Source organism: Convolutriloba macropyga, chromosome 11 (assembly GCF_964194025.1).
Source record: "Convolutriloba macropyga chromosome 11, txConMacr16.3, whole genome shotgun sequence".
NCBI classification, from domain to species: domain Eukaryota; kingdom Metazoa; phylum Xenacoelomorpha; order Acoela; family Convolutidae; genus Convolutriloba; species Convolutriloba macropyga.
Genome location: NC_134478.1, coordinates 11,896,158 through 11,910,723, shown reverse-complemented (window position 1 = coordinate 11,910,723; position 14,566 = coordinate 11,896,158). Strand labels below are relative to the sequence as shown.

At 35.2% G+C, this 14,566-nt stretch overlaps 1 protein-coding gene across 1 annotated transcript in view; it reads right to left on the bottom strand.

Moving 5' to 3' along the window:
- Nucleotides 1–14,566, bottom strand: part of LOC142349040 (gamma-aminobutyric acid receptor subunit gamma-3-like) — a 184,635-nt gene that overhangs the window by 3,451 nt on the left and 166,618 nt on the right. The window contains exons 3-4 of the mRNA XM_075400452.1: nt 1,874–2,088; nt 1,020–1,352 (exon numbers count right to left, since the gene is read on the bottom strand). Of these exons, the coding sequence (XP_075256567.1) occupies nt 1,020–1,352; nt 1,874–2,088 (548 nt within the window). The remainder of the gene's footprint in view (nt 1–1,019; nt 1,353–1,873; nt 2,089–14,566) is intronic.

Sequence of the window (14,566 nt, the reverse complement as noted above, 5' to 3'; positions counted from 1 at the left end):
ACATTGAAAACTTAATATATAAACCAATCTTAAGCTTAGTTTTACCTTACATTATTTTCTACCTAACATTGGCGAGGAACAATCTATGCTCAATTTTAAACTGCATCCCTTCTTTCCATTGTTTTCTGTCAGAAGTTTTAGTCAGCGTCATCTAATGCGCACGTTTCATGAAGCGCTATGCTATGGACAGTTTTAATTTTTTCTCCTAATGTAGTTTTACAGTTGTTTGAACGGTTTATTGAATGATTTATTACGAATGGTTTATTGATCAATGACTTTATTGACTTTATTTTATTACTTCTACAATTTCGTTTTTATAGTGAAAAAAATTATAGTAATTGTTCTGATTATTGGATTTTCCCTAAAAAGTAATAATGCTGTAGGTTTTTCCAGATTGATTTCAGAGAATTAAATTTGATAGTTACCGATAATTGTCAACTGAATACAAAAAGTTATCACTTTCACTGCTCTGTCAAATTCAGTTGATGTATTTTTCTCGCATGTTTTGATTTCGGCAAACTCAACAAACAAACAATCAGCAATTATATTCCACATTTTACCATCAGCCTAAGCAAAGAAATTACCAAAATCTCTATTCGGGTAGAAATCTATTTGTTGTCACGCTTATTGTTGGTAGAAAAAAATTTAATAAAAAATTATTTTAGAAAAATAAGACAATAGAGTTCGCTACAATGCTATGAGAGAATTGAGTTGAAGAACAGCAACGTTTTTTTTTTCGACAACTCAACTAGATATTGTTCCCTGTTTTTAATCAAATTTATCATTAAAAAAACAAAGCAGCTGAGAGACCAAAATAAATTTCTTCCGATTCAGATAAATTGTTTTAATGTATATCATTTTCGATGAATCATCATACATCTTCAAATTAAACTTAAAAACAATGAAAATTTTCATCTAAAAAAAACCTGAAAACTTTTATCTGAAAAAAAGACACTGAAAAACTTTTGATAAGAAATCAGCATATTGTTCCCTTTGTCCCAGTTCAATATTTTTCTAACCTTTCGATTTTTATTTTTCCTTGTGAACCGAAATTTTGCCAGCCCTGACTTGCTTTTCCCAACAGCGTTCCCACTACTCCCACTCCTACTCCCTCTGCTCCCACTCTTTTCCTCTCCACCCACACTCCCACCCCTCCCCCCATTGGAGGCAGCTTCCATTTTCTGCCTCTGCTTGCGTTTCTTCTCTGCAGCAGCCTTAAGTTGAAGTTTTTTCAGTTTTTTCTTCTTGGCTTTTCTGCTGAAGTAGTTGACAGCCGCGAATTCAATGAGAGCAGCAAACACGAACAGAAGACAAACTGCCATCCAGAGGTCTATAGCTTTCACGTATGATACCTGTTAAAAAAATTTCTGATTAATTTTAGTTTTCTAATTATTTCACACAAGAAGCTCTTTATCTCCTTTAGCATTAAAAAAATTATGCGTTTTATATCTGCTGTATTATTATTTCTGCTAAGTTGTTTTTTATATATGGCCGGGCTGTTTATATTTTTGCAACCTCATATCGGTCCGCTGAATATGCAGAATTTAAAACGTGTTTCTTAACAAAAACAAGCACTTTTTTGCTAAATCAGCGAATTTTATGTATAATTTTTATGTATGACATTTATTTTGAATCTTGTGATTGGTTATTCTAGATAGACTTTGCCGGCTATTCTAGATAGAGTCTAGATAGAGTCGAAAACAAATGTTAGTCTTGTCAGATCTTGCGAAATTATTAAATGACGTTGTCAAATTTTGCAAGATTTGTACAAGAATCTTGCAATATCATTCAAGATTACCTTTTGTTTTCGACAAGGAACCTAACTTATTTTTAAAAAAAAATAATTCACGCCTCCAGTCAGCTACTGTGATACCTTTGGCAACGACTGCAATGCTCCCGAACTCTGTGTGGTCATTGTCAAGACAGTCGTGATTCCAAGAGCTACTCTGGCGGGGGATGCATCCGCCGAGATCCAAAATGAGACCCAGGAGAGGATGACAATTAACATGCTGGGAATGTAGGTCTGGATCAGGTAGTATCCCATTTCTCTGGATAGGAAGAACTGTGCTTCCAGACACGGGTAGGCTCCTAAGAAAAAAGCGAACAGCAAAGGTATAAAAGCAAAAAGAGAAAAAAATAGTCAAAGTTATAACTAAGAAAGTTGACGCGGTGCTGCTGGTTTTAACTCTAAACAATAAGGTTTTCAGGTCATTTTTATCTATATGCTGTCAAACTCTTTAAAAGCAGTGAAAAATTAAACAAAAACAGACACGCATGATCAACAAACTGTTTTGCAAACAATCACACATAAGTTACTGAAGAGTGATGGATGCTTATAAACAAATCTGTGAATATAAATTAACGCACGCAATTGCAACTGAGAAGGTTTTCAGAGAACTTATTTTAATTTCGTTTTTTTTTTCTAATTGAAATTTACGCCGCCAATTTTACATAAAAATGTAGTTTGTCTTTAATTATTTCTAAACATTTTAACTGACCAACTGTTCCATTTATTCCAAAAATTTTTCTAAAAGTTTTTGGCCGTTTTTGAACCCACCCCCCCCCAAACTCAATGAGAGCATTAATTGCAAAACCAAATACTTGTGAGATGAAAACATTTTGACTATATATATATATATATATATATATATATATATATATATATATATGTATATTAAGCGGGTCAAAAATGGATATATCCTCTCTCAGAAGAAAAATTAGACACAATTAATTTTTCACTCTCCTCAAACTATGCAAGAAATTTAGCTGTTAGAGTAATGGTTTTTTAAATTTCTATTTGTACCATTCCTAGAATGTAGAAATTGAATCTGATTGATACTTATTCGCAGAAAGACTCAAGTTTAAACTCGCGGCAACAGGGAAGCTCACAAACAAAAATGATTTCCATACATAAATTTTTGAAGTCAATCATCAATGCTGATGAAAAACAGCTGAGTCCTGTTTCGAATATTTACCCCAAAAAGGATGTAAGATTAGGGGGTAATCGGGGGGAATTTTTAGCCAATTCCCCTCAAAACTTTCACATCTTTTTGGGGGTAATTGGAGTAATTCGATGCAAGAGTGGGGAGTAATTAGGATTTGTGTTGGGGGGTTACATGGTGCAAGATCAGAGGGGGAGGTAATTATTCTCCTTGGAAGCCCTAAACTACATTATTTTAGCCCCTATCCACGAATACTGACAGTCTTGAACTCTTAACCTCCGTATTTTCAGCTGGTTCACCTTAGTCTCTAAACACTCAATTGTACCCCCTAATCTTGCATCGTTTTACCTGCATAAATTAACCCCTAATCTTTTATCTTTGCGGGAGTTAATTTTATTTGGGGGGGATAAAGCCTAGTATCTCCCTGAAATACCCCTTTACCCCCCTCTTACCTCTCTAATGTTACGTCGTTTTACACCCCATCAAGTACTCCTAATCTTACACCTTTTCGGTGGGAAATTTTTTGGGGGTTAAATTTAAAAATTCTCCCACCCCCTTATCTCCTATTACCCCCAATTACCCCCTAATTTTACACCGTTGTACCCCACATAGACAATTACCCCCTACTCTTACATCAGTTTGGGGGTAATCAGGGGGTAGTTGTGACACTGGATAAGATATCAATCGAATAAACTTTTACCGGCCTAACTTACACGGAAAAATGTCAAATTGTTTAAATCTGGTCTTGGTTTCCTTAAATACAAATGAATGTGAACAAATAGTCCTAGCTGGCAATTATTTGATATGAATGATAACGAAGGTTGATCAATAAAAAAGAGAGTTTGTTAATTAAATAGTCTTGAAAAAATTGAAGTAAATTGTTGAGTTTCAAGCGCAGTGAGAGTAATCATGATTAACAGAAAAAATTTAGTCGTTTTTTAGTTGTCATTTTGTCTAAAAGTTTCAGTTTGTTTTGATCTTCAGCAACTGTTTTTGTTTTTAAAATCAGACTTCACTGTAATTTTTTCCCGAAGGTTAACTCTTTTGTCGAACAATGCCTAAAATAATGTTTTAATACAAAAAAACCTTCTATCTAAGGGTTGAAACTTTCAATTCTTTAATTGCCAGGAAAGAGCGTAGATTCACAGTAAAGAGAAATGGGTTTGGCAGCTTCACTTATTTTCTCCGGCTCAAATTTGATGACTAATTTTTGTCTAGTAAAAATTTTTGAAAATGTTTTTCCTCAATTTGAAAACTCTCATTCCATAAAAAGGCTTTCATACACGCCCTAAGAAAATGGCAAATTATCTGACTGATTATACTAATTGAAAAAAACTAATTTATTCTGATGCAGGAAGTCAGGACATTTTTAGCCGGATAGAGGGCAACGCCCAGATAATATAGAAGATTAACAATTGAAAGGTTGCGGAACAGAATAATATGAACTGTTGAACACGCTTTTATCTATATTTTTTCTTAACGAAGTTTCTATTAGATATAAAAATTTACATACATCTTCAAAAAATTTTGAGCGAAAATTAAAATAAAGATTCAAAAAATACTTTTACGTGACACTACAGCTGACGCTGGCTTAGTAATAAGCCCTAAAGTTAAGAAAAAACTTTTAATTAATTTTTGAAACTTTGAATAAAAAAACGAATAAGTTTAGCAAAAACATTAACCATCTGAATTTGTACCTTAACTTGGTTTCTTAAAAATTGATCTTTATAGTACAGATGCGGTCAAAGCACGCAAAATTGCTAATTGATTGGTTGGTCCAATCAAAGCGCAACGTATGTGTAATAAACTCACGGTAATTAAGAATGCATGTCTTACATCGGAAATGAAATCCACCTACTAATCGGCACAACTTTTCACTGAAATTGTGTATAGATCTGTATAGATCCAGTTTAGCTACTGAAATTAAATAACCCGAAAAATTCTTTTTTTTTTGTGTTTTTGCCTATTGATAATGACTTTAACGTGAGCATCATTTTTTATTTTTGTCGCTACTGGCATCACATCAATTGTATCTTTATTTTTTGTAAATATTTTTTTTGCGGTGCATCAGTGAATTTATTCTAAAGTGGACACAGAACGCACCCGTTGAATAATTTCTGACACAATTGATTGTCTTAGTGCGAAGCAACTTAATTTTTGGCAAAAATATGTTGCCAATTACTATGGGCTCCCTCTCAACCCATCTCAGTTGCAATTGGGTTGTAGAATACACATCTAAAACACAGACATAAACAACATATATTAACTAAAAAATCTTAATAAAATAGTCAAAAGAGCTCTACGTTCTGGAGGCCTAGAAACGAATAGGTTGCAATTTTTTATGGTTAATTTTGTTTTTTAATTTTTTTTAGTCCAATGACCATGGTATTGAAAATTATTTGCCAAATATACTCAAAATGTTAATTTCCGAAATTGTTTACACAATACCAAAAGACTGTGAAACAAAATATGTGGCCTGGTATGGCGCAGCAATGTAGAAATATTGAGTCGCACAGAAATATGGGTCGCGCACTGGAACAGATAAAGAAGAAGAAGAAGAAGAGGAGGAGGAGGAGGAGGAGGAGGAAGAAGAAGAAGAAAAAGAAGACGGAGAGGAAGAAGAGGAGGAGGGCTAAGAGGAGGCAAAGAAATGGAGCCTCAATCGCAGGTTTGAAGTATCTTTAAGTTTTTGATTATAATCTATACGGTTTGTCTCCAAAAAGCATGGAAGAATAATTAAGATTAATCATACCCAGTAAGATTATTTTTGCTTACAACTAAGATTCAGAAATGGCCTAGCAGTAAAAAAAGAATATACATTATTGAAAAATTTGAGTAATCAGTTTAAATTTTCTGAAATCGAAGTCGGAGTTGAAAAAAACTACCCGAGTAGCTAGTTATACATGTCTAACCAATTATCTCAAACGTCGCAGGATTATTTTCCATTTTTTCAAATAAAATTGCTTTATTCAATTCCGCAGCCAGAAACCCATCGCAGGATCACAAACGTGAAAAGCATGGAAAGAATTGCATTTTGTGAAGTTGCAATGGGAGCAGGCGGGTGGGGGATATTGTTGCATTTTAGGACGTAAGCACTTTTAAGTTATTTAGTTCAAAAACATTTCCAAATAATTACTAAGGAACTCCAAAAAAAACGAAAATGCGAATAATAAGTCGAACAATTATCACACGAAATTCGAAATTAGTTTTTCGTTAGCTGGTCATGAATTAAAATGGCTGCTTAAATAGGCGTTTCGCAAAAAAGCCAACATGAAATTTAAACAAAAAAAGAGTTTACGCTAAGATTCATGAAAATGCCGTTGATTCAAATCAAGATTGAAAGCAAATGTGAATATAATAATTTCTGATTCAAAAATTATTTCCCACCATCTAAAATTTTCTGGATTTATCCGTGAAAAAGCAACCATTTCGTGCATATATTTTCGTGAAAGTTACATTTTCATATCTCAAATTTTTGGCTGCCAGATAGTCGAGAGGTAAAGCATTCGATTCACACTAAAATTATTGATAATTCAGTCCCAATTCCCCAACCTAACATTGCGGTGCGACAGAAATTGGTCAATTTTGACTGCAATGATGGTACCATATGAAAGTGAGTTTTGAACGAAAATAAAGCGGCCACAGTGACAAAATGCAATAATTCTTGGTGAAAAAAATTCTGAAAAAAGAATTATAAAAGTCTGAAAAAGTCGGAAAGAAGTCTGAAAAAGTCTTAATAAAGTCTGAAAAAATTCTGAAAAAAGTCTTATAAAAGTCTAAAAAACGTCTGAAAAAAGTCTCGCACGGAAACTATGTGAACTGATTATATAGTTCCAGAATAGGAGATTATTCTGAGTCATTGCCCGTAACTAACGTTCAGTGAGTATCAGTACTGAAAAAGAGTAATTTCAGAGAAATTTTATTGAAAAATTCAGAACAATATCAACTTTAATTCAAAAATTCTGTGAATCAGAGCAAAATTCAGAACCAGTTTATTCTGAATCAGAGGAACTGCAGAATGAATTTCTGAACTGTGTCTGAATTAGAACAAAATTATGTGGAAAATTTGGCCTGAATGGACCGTACCGATACTTTGCATATTCGTAAAAAATAAATTTTTAAACCAAAAAAGAAGCTGATTTAATTTAAAATTCCGTTTCTTTTTTATTCGACGGGGGCGGTAGCTTTAAGTCACCATATCTGATCATTTATCACAAATCTCAATGGATCTCAACTTCCGACTTCTCATATGAAATTGCTTCCTATTTTTCCGTACACATAGGAACATAATGCAATTTCACACTGAAATTTGAGAAAGGTATGGGAACGGAAGTGTGAGGGAATGTCGCAGGGAAAGGGTGCGATTTCATGGGATGCGCGGGGGGGGGGGTAATTGGGTAATATTGCAGGGGGGGGGGGGTGGAGATGCACGAGCTGTTTATAAATAGATAATGTTTTGCGAGAACTTTTATTTATTGCAAAAAATTTTGCAGTACTCTTTCTAAAGTTATGCTAGTTATGAATTTGTCACATTTTAAATATTTATTCTGGCAATTGCCACTTAAGTTTCAAAATTCACTAACGCACCGTCGTTTGCTTCCTACGAAAGGACCGGATCTATTCTGCTTCAGTCCCCTAGGGAGGGGGGGGGGGGGTAGAGAATAGGAGAATATATCCATTTTCATAAACAATTTGCGCAAAATGTCAATAAGTAGCAAAATTTTGTAACTGATGCTGACAATTTGAGAAGCGAGTTAACTAATGATTGTACTACCATTCTTCCTACAAAAAAAACAAGAAACAAAAGATGTCAGGGCGGCAGGCAGCATAGGGAAAAAACGAGGTAGAGGGGTTGTGAGGGGGCAGTGTGGTTTGATGGTTGTTGACGGGGATGGTGAAGGGCGAGGGAGGGGGGGGGGGAGGTAGAGATCCAGGCTGGTCTGCTATACCAGTGGAATAATTCCTGGTGCAGACTTGAGTTCCGACTTTAGTGATTCTGTACTGAGGGAGATTAATAGTCTCGTCCATACTAAGAGGGGTGTCCTCTCTCCATCTAAAGACCACATCCTGAATTGCAAAGCCGTCTGAAAAACCAAACCCTCACAATTTGGTCAAGTGGTTCAAAATTTGGAATTTGTCTGTGCTGTGGCAAATAGGAAACACCCTAAAAAATTCTGGATATATGCTTGACGCAGAAACGTAGTTCCGGGCTTCCATTTAAAAAAACTTGTTTTTTTTTTTAAAATCCAAAACCCGAAATTTGACTAGAATTACAACACCATTGCTTGGAAAGCTTACATGACTATTTACCCAATTTTATTTTACCCACCCGGGTCGAGGTTTTGAGTGATTTTTGTAAGAAATGCGGTGAATGTAGTGAAAGAAATAATTAAACGGTATTCGACCCCAGGCCTAGATGTCAACGCTAAAAAACGCAGAATTATGTAAAACTGGCGCTGTATGCATTGACCTTATGTAAAATCCACGCTTGAGCGCCAATCCTAAATAACTGTGTGTTGAATTTAGCCTAGATCTAAAATAACTTTGCATTGAAATTAGCGTGGATATAACAAAATTTTGCATTGAAATTAGCGTAGATAAAACAAAATTTTGCATTGAAATTAGCGTAGATATAACAAAATTTTGCATTGAATTTAGCGTAGATCTTGCATAATTTTGCATTGACCTTACATAATTCTGCGTTAAAATTAGCGTTGATCTTACCTAATTTTGTGTTCCAAGGCAGGATCTTACAGAGTTCTGCATTGAATTTATTGCAGATCATGCATAAATTAGTGTTGAAATAACCGTAGATATTACATAATTTTGCGTTGAATTTGCAGATCTTACACAATTTTGCATTAACCTTGCAACATTCTGCGTTAAACTTAGCGTTGCCATTGCATAGTTTCGTGTTCCAAAGGTTAGATCTTACATAATTTCGCATTGAACTTATCGTAGATCTTACATAACTTAGCATTGAATTTAGCGTAGATCTTACATAAATTCGAGTTGAACTTAGCGTAGATCTTTCATAATTTTTCATTGATCTTACATAAATCTGCGTTAAATTTAGCGTAGACCTTACCAAATTTTGTGTTCCTAAGCTTAGATCTTTCATAGTTTCGCATTGAATTTATCGCAGATCTTACATAATTTAGAGCTGAAATTAACGCAATTGCCAAATTGACAGAAATGAAAAAAAGCCCAATTGGTGAATAATTATATGAGAGAGTTCCTCGCGTTACTGTTAGTGGATACAAACAAAAATTGGCGGGTTAGCATTTATGCAATCCATGATTCTGTCGAACCCCGTTGCAGAAAGAGTGGCTCATGCGAGTAATATGCTCAGTAAAGACAGATATTTGCAATGTAATGACAGTTACAAATCTATAATGCACCACATTTATCTTCAATTGTTTGTGTGAAAAAACGCCATCTTTTTGTATTTTTGCAATCAGGTTTCTATGGCCTGTTAAGAAGTGAGAGTGGGCCTGCCTGTGCTGAACTCCAAATCTATGAAAAATCAAGTAAATACGATATGCTAATCATATTCTGGCAAATCTTAGTAAAGACTTGGGTAACACATGCAAGTTGATACCCAAGTGAATGCCAACTTTTACTAAACTTTCGAGTGCGTTCAAAATTTTCAAAAATGTTGCATCATGTCACGTTTTCTGCGTTGACTTGAGTCTCTGCTGTCCAATTTTATCTCCAGAAAAAATAAAACACTTTGGGAAACGTGCTGAGAAGAGACAACTTATTTAAGAATGCTCCATACTATACCGGTGTACTATACTGTGTGAAAACATACGGCCGAAAAGCAAGGCTCCGTTGTACCATTATAGCTGATTATGGCAACGAAAAGTTGCAATTTTTGAATGTCGGAGTGAATGAAAAAAACTTTTTGATATCAGAATCTTTGCCTTATGGACTTGTCTAGAATTGACTTGACTTTACTATGACGCACTTTGCCGGGGTTTTTGAAAAACAAAGGACACCAATCGCTGAAAAATGCTCTGGAAAGCACCCCTTACGGTACTGCTGCTGGCCGGTACTGTGGGCGTAAAGTTTGAATTGCTCTTGAAGCATTGGTAGCTGCTTTATGATGTTTGGAGGGTTAGTTTAAATTTTTAAGGGTATTTTCTGGTTTTCTTTCATCTTAAAGGCCAAATTCTAAAAACCGGAAATAGGCTTTTTTGAGCGGCCAAATGACGTTGAAATGGTAATAATATGATAACTTAAAACAGTTGGGACAAAAAAGCTACCCTTCTCACGTTTTCTGAATTCGGATGTTTCGGGTTTTGGCTACGCTTTAAAACGTATTCAAATTGATAACGAATCGGAACGGTTGATCTGTTGGCTGTGGAACGTTGTAGGAAAGTTGGTGGCACCCTATAGTTGCTTGGAAATTTTAAGCTTAAACGTTTTGAATTCTACCTCTCGTGTTACGTGTGTTAAAGCGTTCGGAATTTTGAAGTCATCCGGAAGGTCGACGAAAGTGTGCGCAGTCATTGCTCGTGTACTACTGGGAGTTAGGTCGTAAAAATTTGTAGGTGGTTCACCCGTGAAAAAATTTTCGGTATGCTGGTTATTTTTGTCAACTTGATCAATTGACGATTGACACCTGCATTTTAACTGTTTGGGTTTGTGGGAAAATTTGGTCTTCGACTATTTTTGTATGGGGAATGGCAAGAATGGTATCAAGAATGGGAATGATAATTTCTCTTAGTTTTGGAATTAATCTTGTTGATTTGTCGCAAGATTGATTACAGCTAGTTGATTTAGATAGCGCAAAAGGAGTGATAAGAGCTTTTCAAAGCAACGTTAAATTATATACTAAGCAAACAGTGGTTGATATGTCAACTGCATAATGTTAAAGGGTGGAGTGGGTTTCTTTACATGAGGGTCCAAATGTCGTAAGACAAAATGAATGTTCAATAATGGTGGGCAGCAGTTCAAAAACACAGCGTAATTTGACAATTATTGGTTTTCATTGCAAACAGAGTCCTCCTACGGAGTTTGTCAGGTTTCGAATGTTGGTTGAAATGTTTGTTTAGGAAACTGAGGTTTGTTTGCTGACGATAAGAGATTGTTGATTGAGTGTAAATTGCAGCAACACGTTTGGTGATTGAATTCAGAGTAGAGGTTTTAAAGTTGTTGGAGAGGGCAGAAAAAGAGAGTTTTAGAGGTAGACATTTTAAATAGAGTTTTCTTGTCGAAACCCCAGAGTCAAACAGCGCTGACAAACTTGAGAAATTTAATCTTAGAATTAAAGCTGGAAATCTTTGTTTAGTGAGACTACTTAGGAAGTTTGTGTTTGAAAGCCCAGTTGGGATACTGTGACTATTTTGGTTTAGTTTAATTTGAAATTAAATCACGGATATTATGTTATTATTATTTTAACTACTATTATAAGTTTTCTTGTGATTGTTCTTTCCATTGATGTGCAAGTTAATTTCTTACCTCTGTTATCCATATGACTAGAATTGATTTTACGGCTTTCATTGGGAAGTAAACTATTTCGAGGCAATCAAATTTGCAACAGCGTACAAAAGTGGAAGAGGGGAACTAGCAGAATTCAAAACGTATATTTTATTTTACTTGATCTATCTTCTGGGCGACAGAATCCCCTCACTGTGTAGCCTAACAGAAATTCAGAAGATGACCAGTGCCTTAAGAGATTCAGTAACCCTAAATTGGACTATTCTGAAAGGTTATAGAGCAGCTTTGGTCACAATGCAGCCAAATAGAGCAAAAATAGCCAATTTTTTAACTATTTTTAGAATAGTCAGATTGACCAAATTCTCAATACTGCCAATAGAGGAAAAAATTGCGATGCTCAAGTTGTCCACAAATCGCTTGTCAGAATACGTTAAATAATGGCCAAATTTATGTCCGCAATGTTCAGCCACAAAATTAGGCCCTCAGGACCAGAACAAACACCAGCTAACTCCAGCTAACACAACCAATATTTGACATTGGTTGTGCCACAATATGAACTCTTTAGCGATCCTCTAATGACTTAAGTTATTTGCGATTTAGTGTTTTCATAACCAGAAGGAGAAATTAACGATGGATCGTTCAGTCGGGCATGACTCACCAGATTGTATTTTTACAGCCACTGATCCGAATACTTGTACTATGTATGGTTCCAAAGCTTTTTGAAAGACAGTTCTTATAAACAATGTCTGTTCTCAATGAGTTTCATATTTTGCGAGTTATTCAAGATTTTTGTCGTTATCGGGACCATTTTTGGACAATTTTCCCACCTCACTTGAAAAATTTAATGATATTTTTGAGGTTTTTCCCGAATTTTTGGTGTTTTGCAAACAGAATAATTGCCAGAAAAGAGTAACTTACAGCTTTCTAGTTGTAGTACACACTTTTGTTGGTCCATGGGAAATCTGTGCAACTGCATCGGGCAGCTCAATGTCAAACTCAACCTAAATTTTGAATAACTGCAATAATACTTCTAGGTAGAACAAATACCAGGATATAATTTTTAGAGTTCCGCCTTTTAGTCTCTTTTCGATAATAATAATAAAAATTGTTTCCAGCCTTCATTCAGTATCTTCAAAATTACTTGTACAACTACATTCACATAATTTTGACTGTGGGAGGGCACTATTGGGCCCATGGCGCCCTCTCAAAGTCAAAATGACGTGAATGTAGTTTTACAAATAATTTTGAAGATGCTGAATAACTGTTGGAAACAATTTATTATTATTAATATTATTATTTTTATTGCAGAAAATTATTTTCGCATATAAAACAAAAGGTGAAATTCTAATGTTTAATTTGTTAGTTAGAAAATTACAAACTTCTCTATACCTTTTTTCATACATTTTGCATCCCGGACCTGAGTCCCATAATATTTCAGTACTGAATCATAGTATTTTTATCATGATTTTTACTATGCCCAGAGTTCTGATCATGACACTTTATAGACATTTCATGGTAAAATTCATAGTAAAATTCTGAGCTTATTCCGGACATAATGAACTTATTCTGGGCTCAGTCTGAACATAATGAATCGATTTTCTGATATTACTCTGAACAGACTGATTTTTAGCCTAAATTTTCTCTGTTTAGCATGAAAAACATCCTTTTCTGTTCTTAGTTAAAAGCAACGTTAGAAATTAAATTACAATAACTATTTGCTAAATAAAAAGGTTTTAATATGTCATAAAATGCAGTTTTAGTTACAATATGCAGTTATAAACTTTAATCTGCAGTTATAATCAGTTTTAGCTATAATCAGTTTTAGTTATAACAGTTATTTTAGTTATAACAGTTAGTTTGAGTTATAACGGTACTATAGTCATTCAGTTTTCATTCAGTGAAAGCTGTCTCGTTGTTGAAACGGGGTGCTCCTGTACCTTCTCGCCCATCTCGTCCGATCAACTTCTCCAGAACTCTGCTCCACAGAAGGTTGATCGGTCCACATCATCAAACAGTGGAAGACACATCTGGATGTCCGTTCATACGTGTGAATGACCACTCACAAGGTGAAAACATTGCGAATAAAACTAAAAACAGAATCGAAGGCGCAAGAGGAATTTGATAAAACATAAATTAGTTGATAAAACAAATAGCAATCTTCAATTAGGAGGGCAATCTTCAATTGCCCTCCTAATTGTACTGATCAATGAAAAAACGTCCAAAATGGGTCCCAATAACGCCTAAAATAGCCGGGGAAACGTCAAAAATAGCCGAAAAAAACGCCTAAAATAGACGAAAAAGACGCCTAAAACAGCCGGGGAAACGTCAAAAATAGCCGAAAAAAACGCCTAAAACAGCCGAAAAAGACGCCTAAAATAGCCGGGGAAACGTCAAAAATAGCCGAAAAAAACGCCTAAAATAGCCGAAAAAGACGCCTAAAATGGCCGGGGAAACGTCAAAAATAGCCGAAAAAAACGCCTAAAATAGCCGAAAAAGGCGTCTAAAATGGCCGGGGAAACGTCAAAAATAGCCGAAAAAAACGCCTAAAATAGCCGAAAAAGACGTCTAAAATAGCCGGGGAAACGTCAAAATTAGCCGAAGAAAACGCCTAAAATAGCCGAAAAAGACGTCTAAAATAGCCGGGGAAACGTCAAAAATAGCCGAAAAAAACGCCTAAAATAGCCGAAAAAGGCGTCTAAAATGGCCGGGGAAACGTCAAAAATAGCCGAAAAAAACGCCTAAAATAGCCGAAAAAGACGTCTAAAATAGCCGGGGAAACGTCAAAAATAGCCGAAAAAAACGCCTAAAATAGCCGAAAAATACGTCTAAAATAGCCGGGGGAAGCGTCAAAAATAGCCAAAAAAACGCCTAAAATAGCCCAAAAAGACGTCTAAAATGGCCGGGGGAAGCGTCAAAAATAGCCGAAAAAACGCCTAAAATAGCCCAAAAAGACGTCTAAAATAGCCGGGAAACGTCAAAAAAAGCCGAAAAAAACGCCTAAAATAGCCGAAAAAGACGTCTAAAATAGCCGGGGAAACGTCAAAAATTGCCAAAAAAAACGCCTAAAATAGCCGAAAAAGACGCCTAAAATAGTTGGGGAAACGTCAAAAATTGCCGAAAAAAACGCCTAAAATAGCCGAAAAAGACGTCTAAAATGGCCGGGGAAACGTCAAAAATAG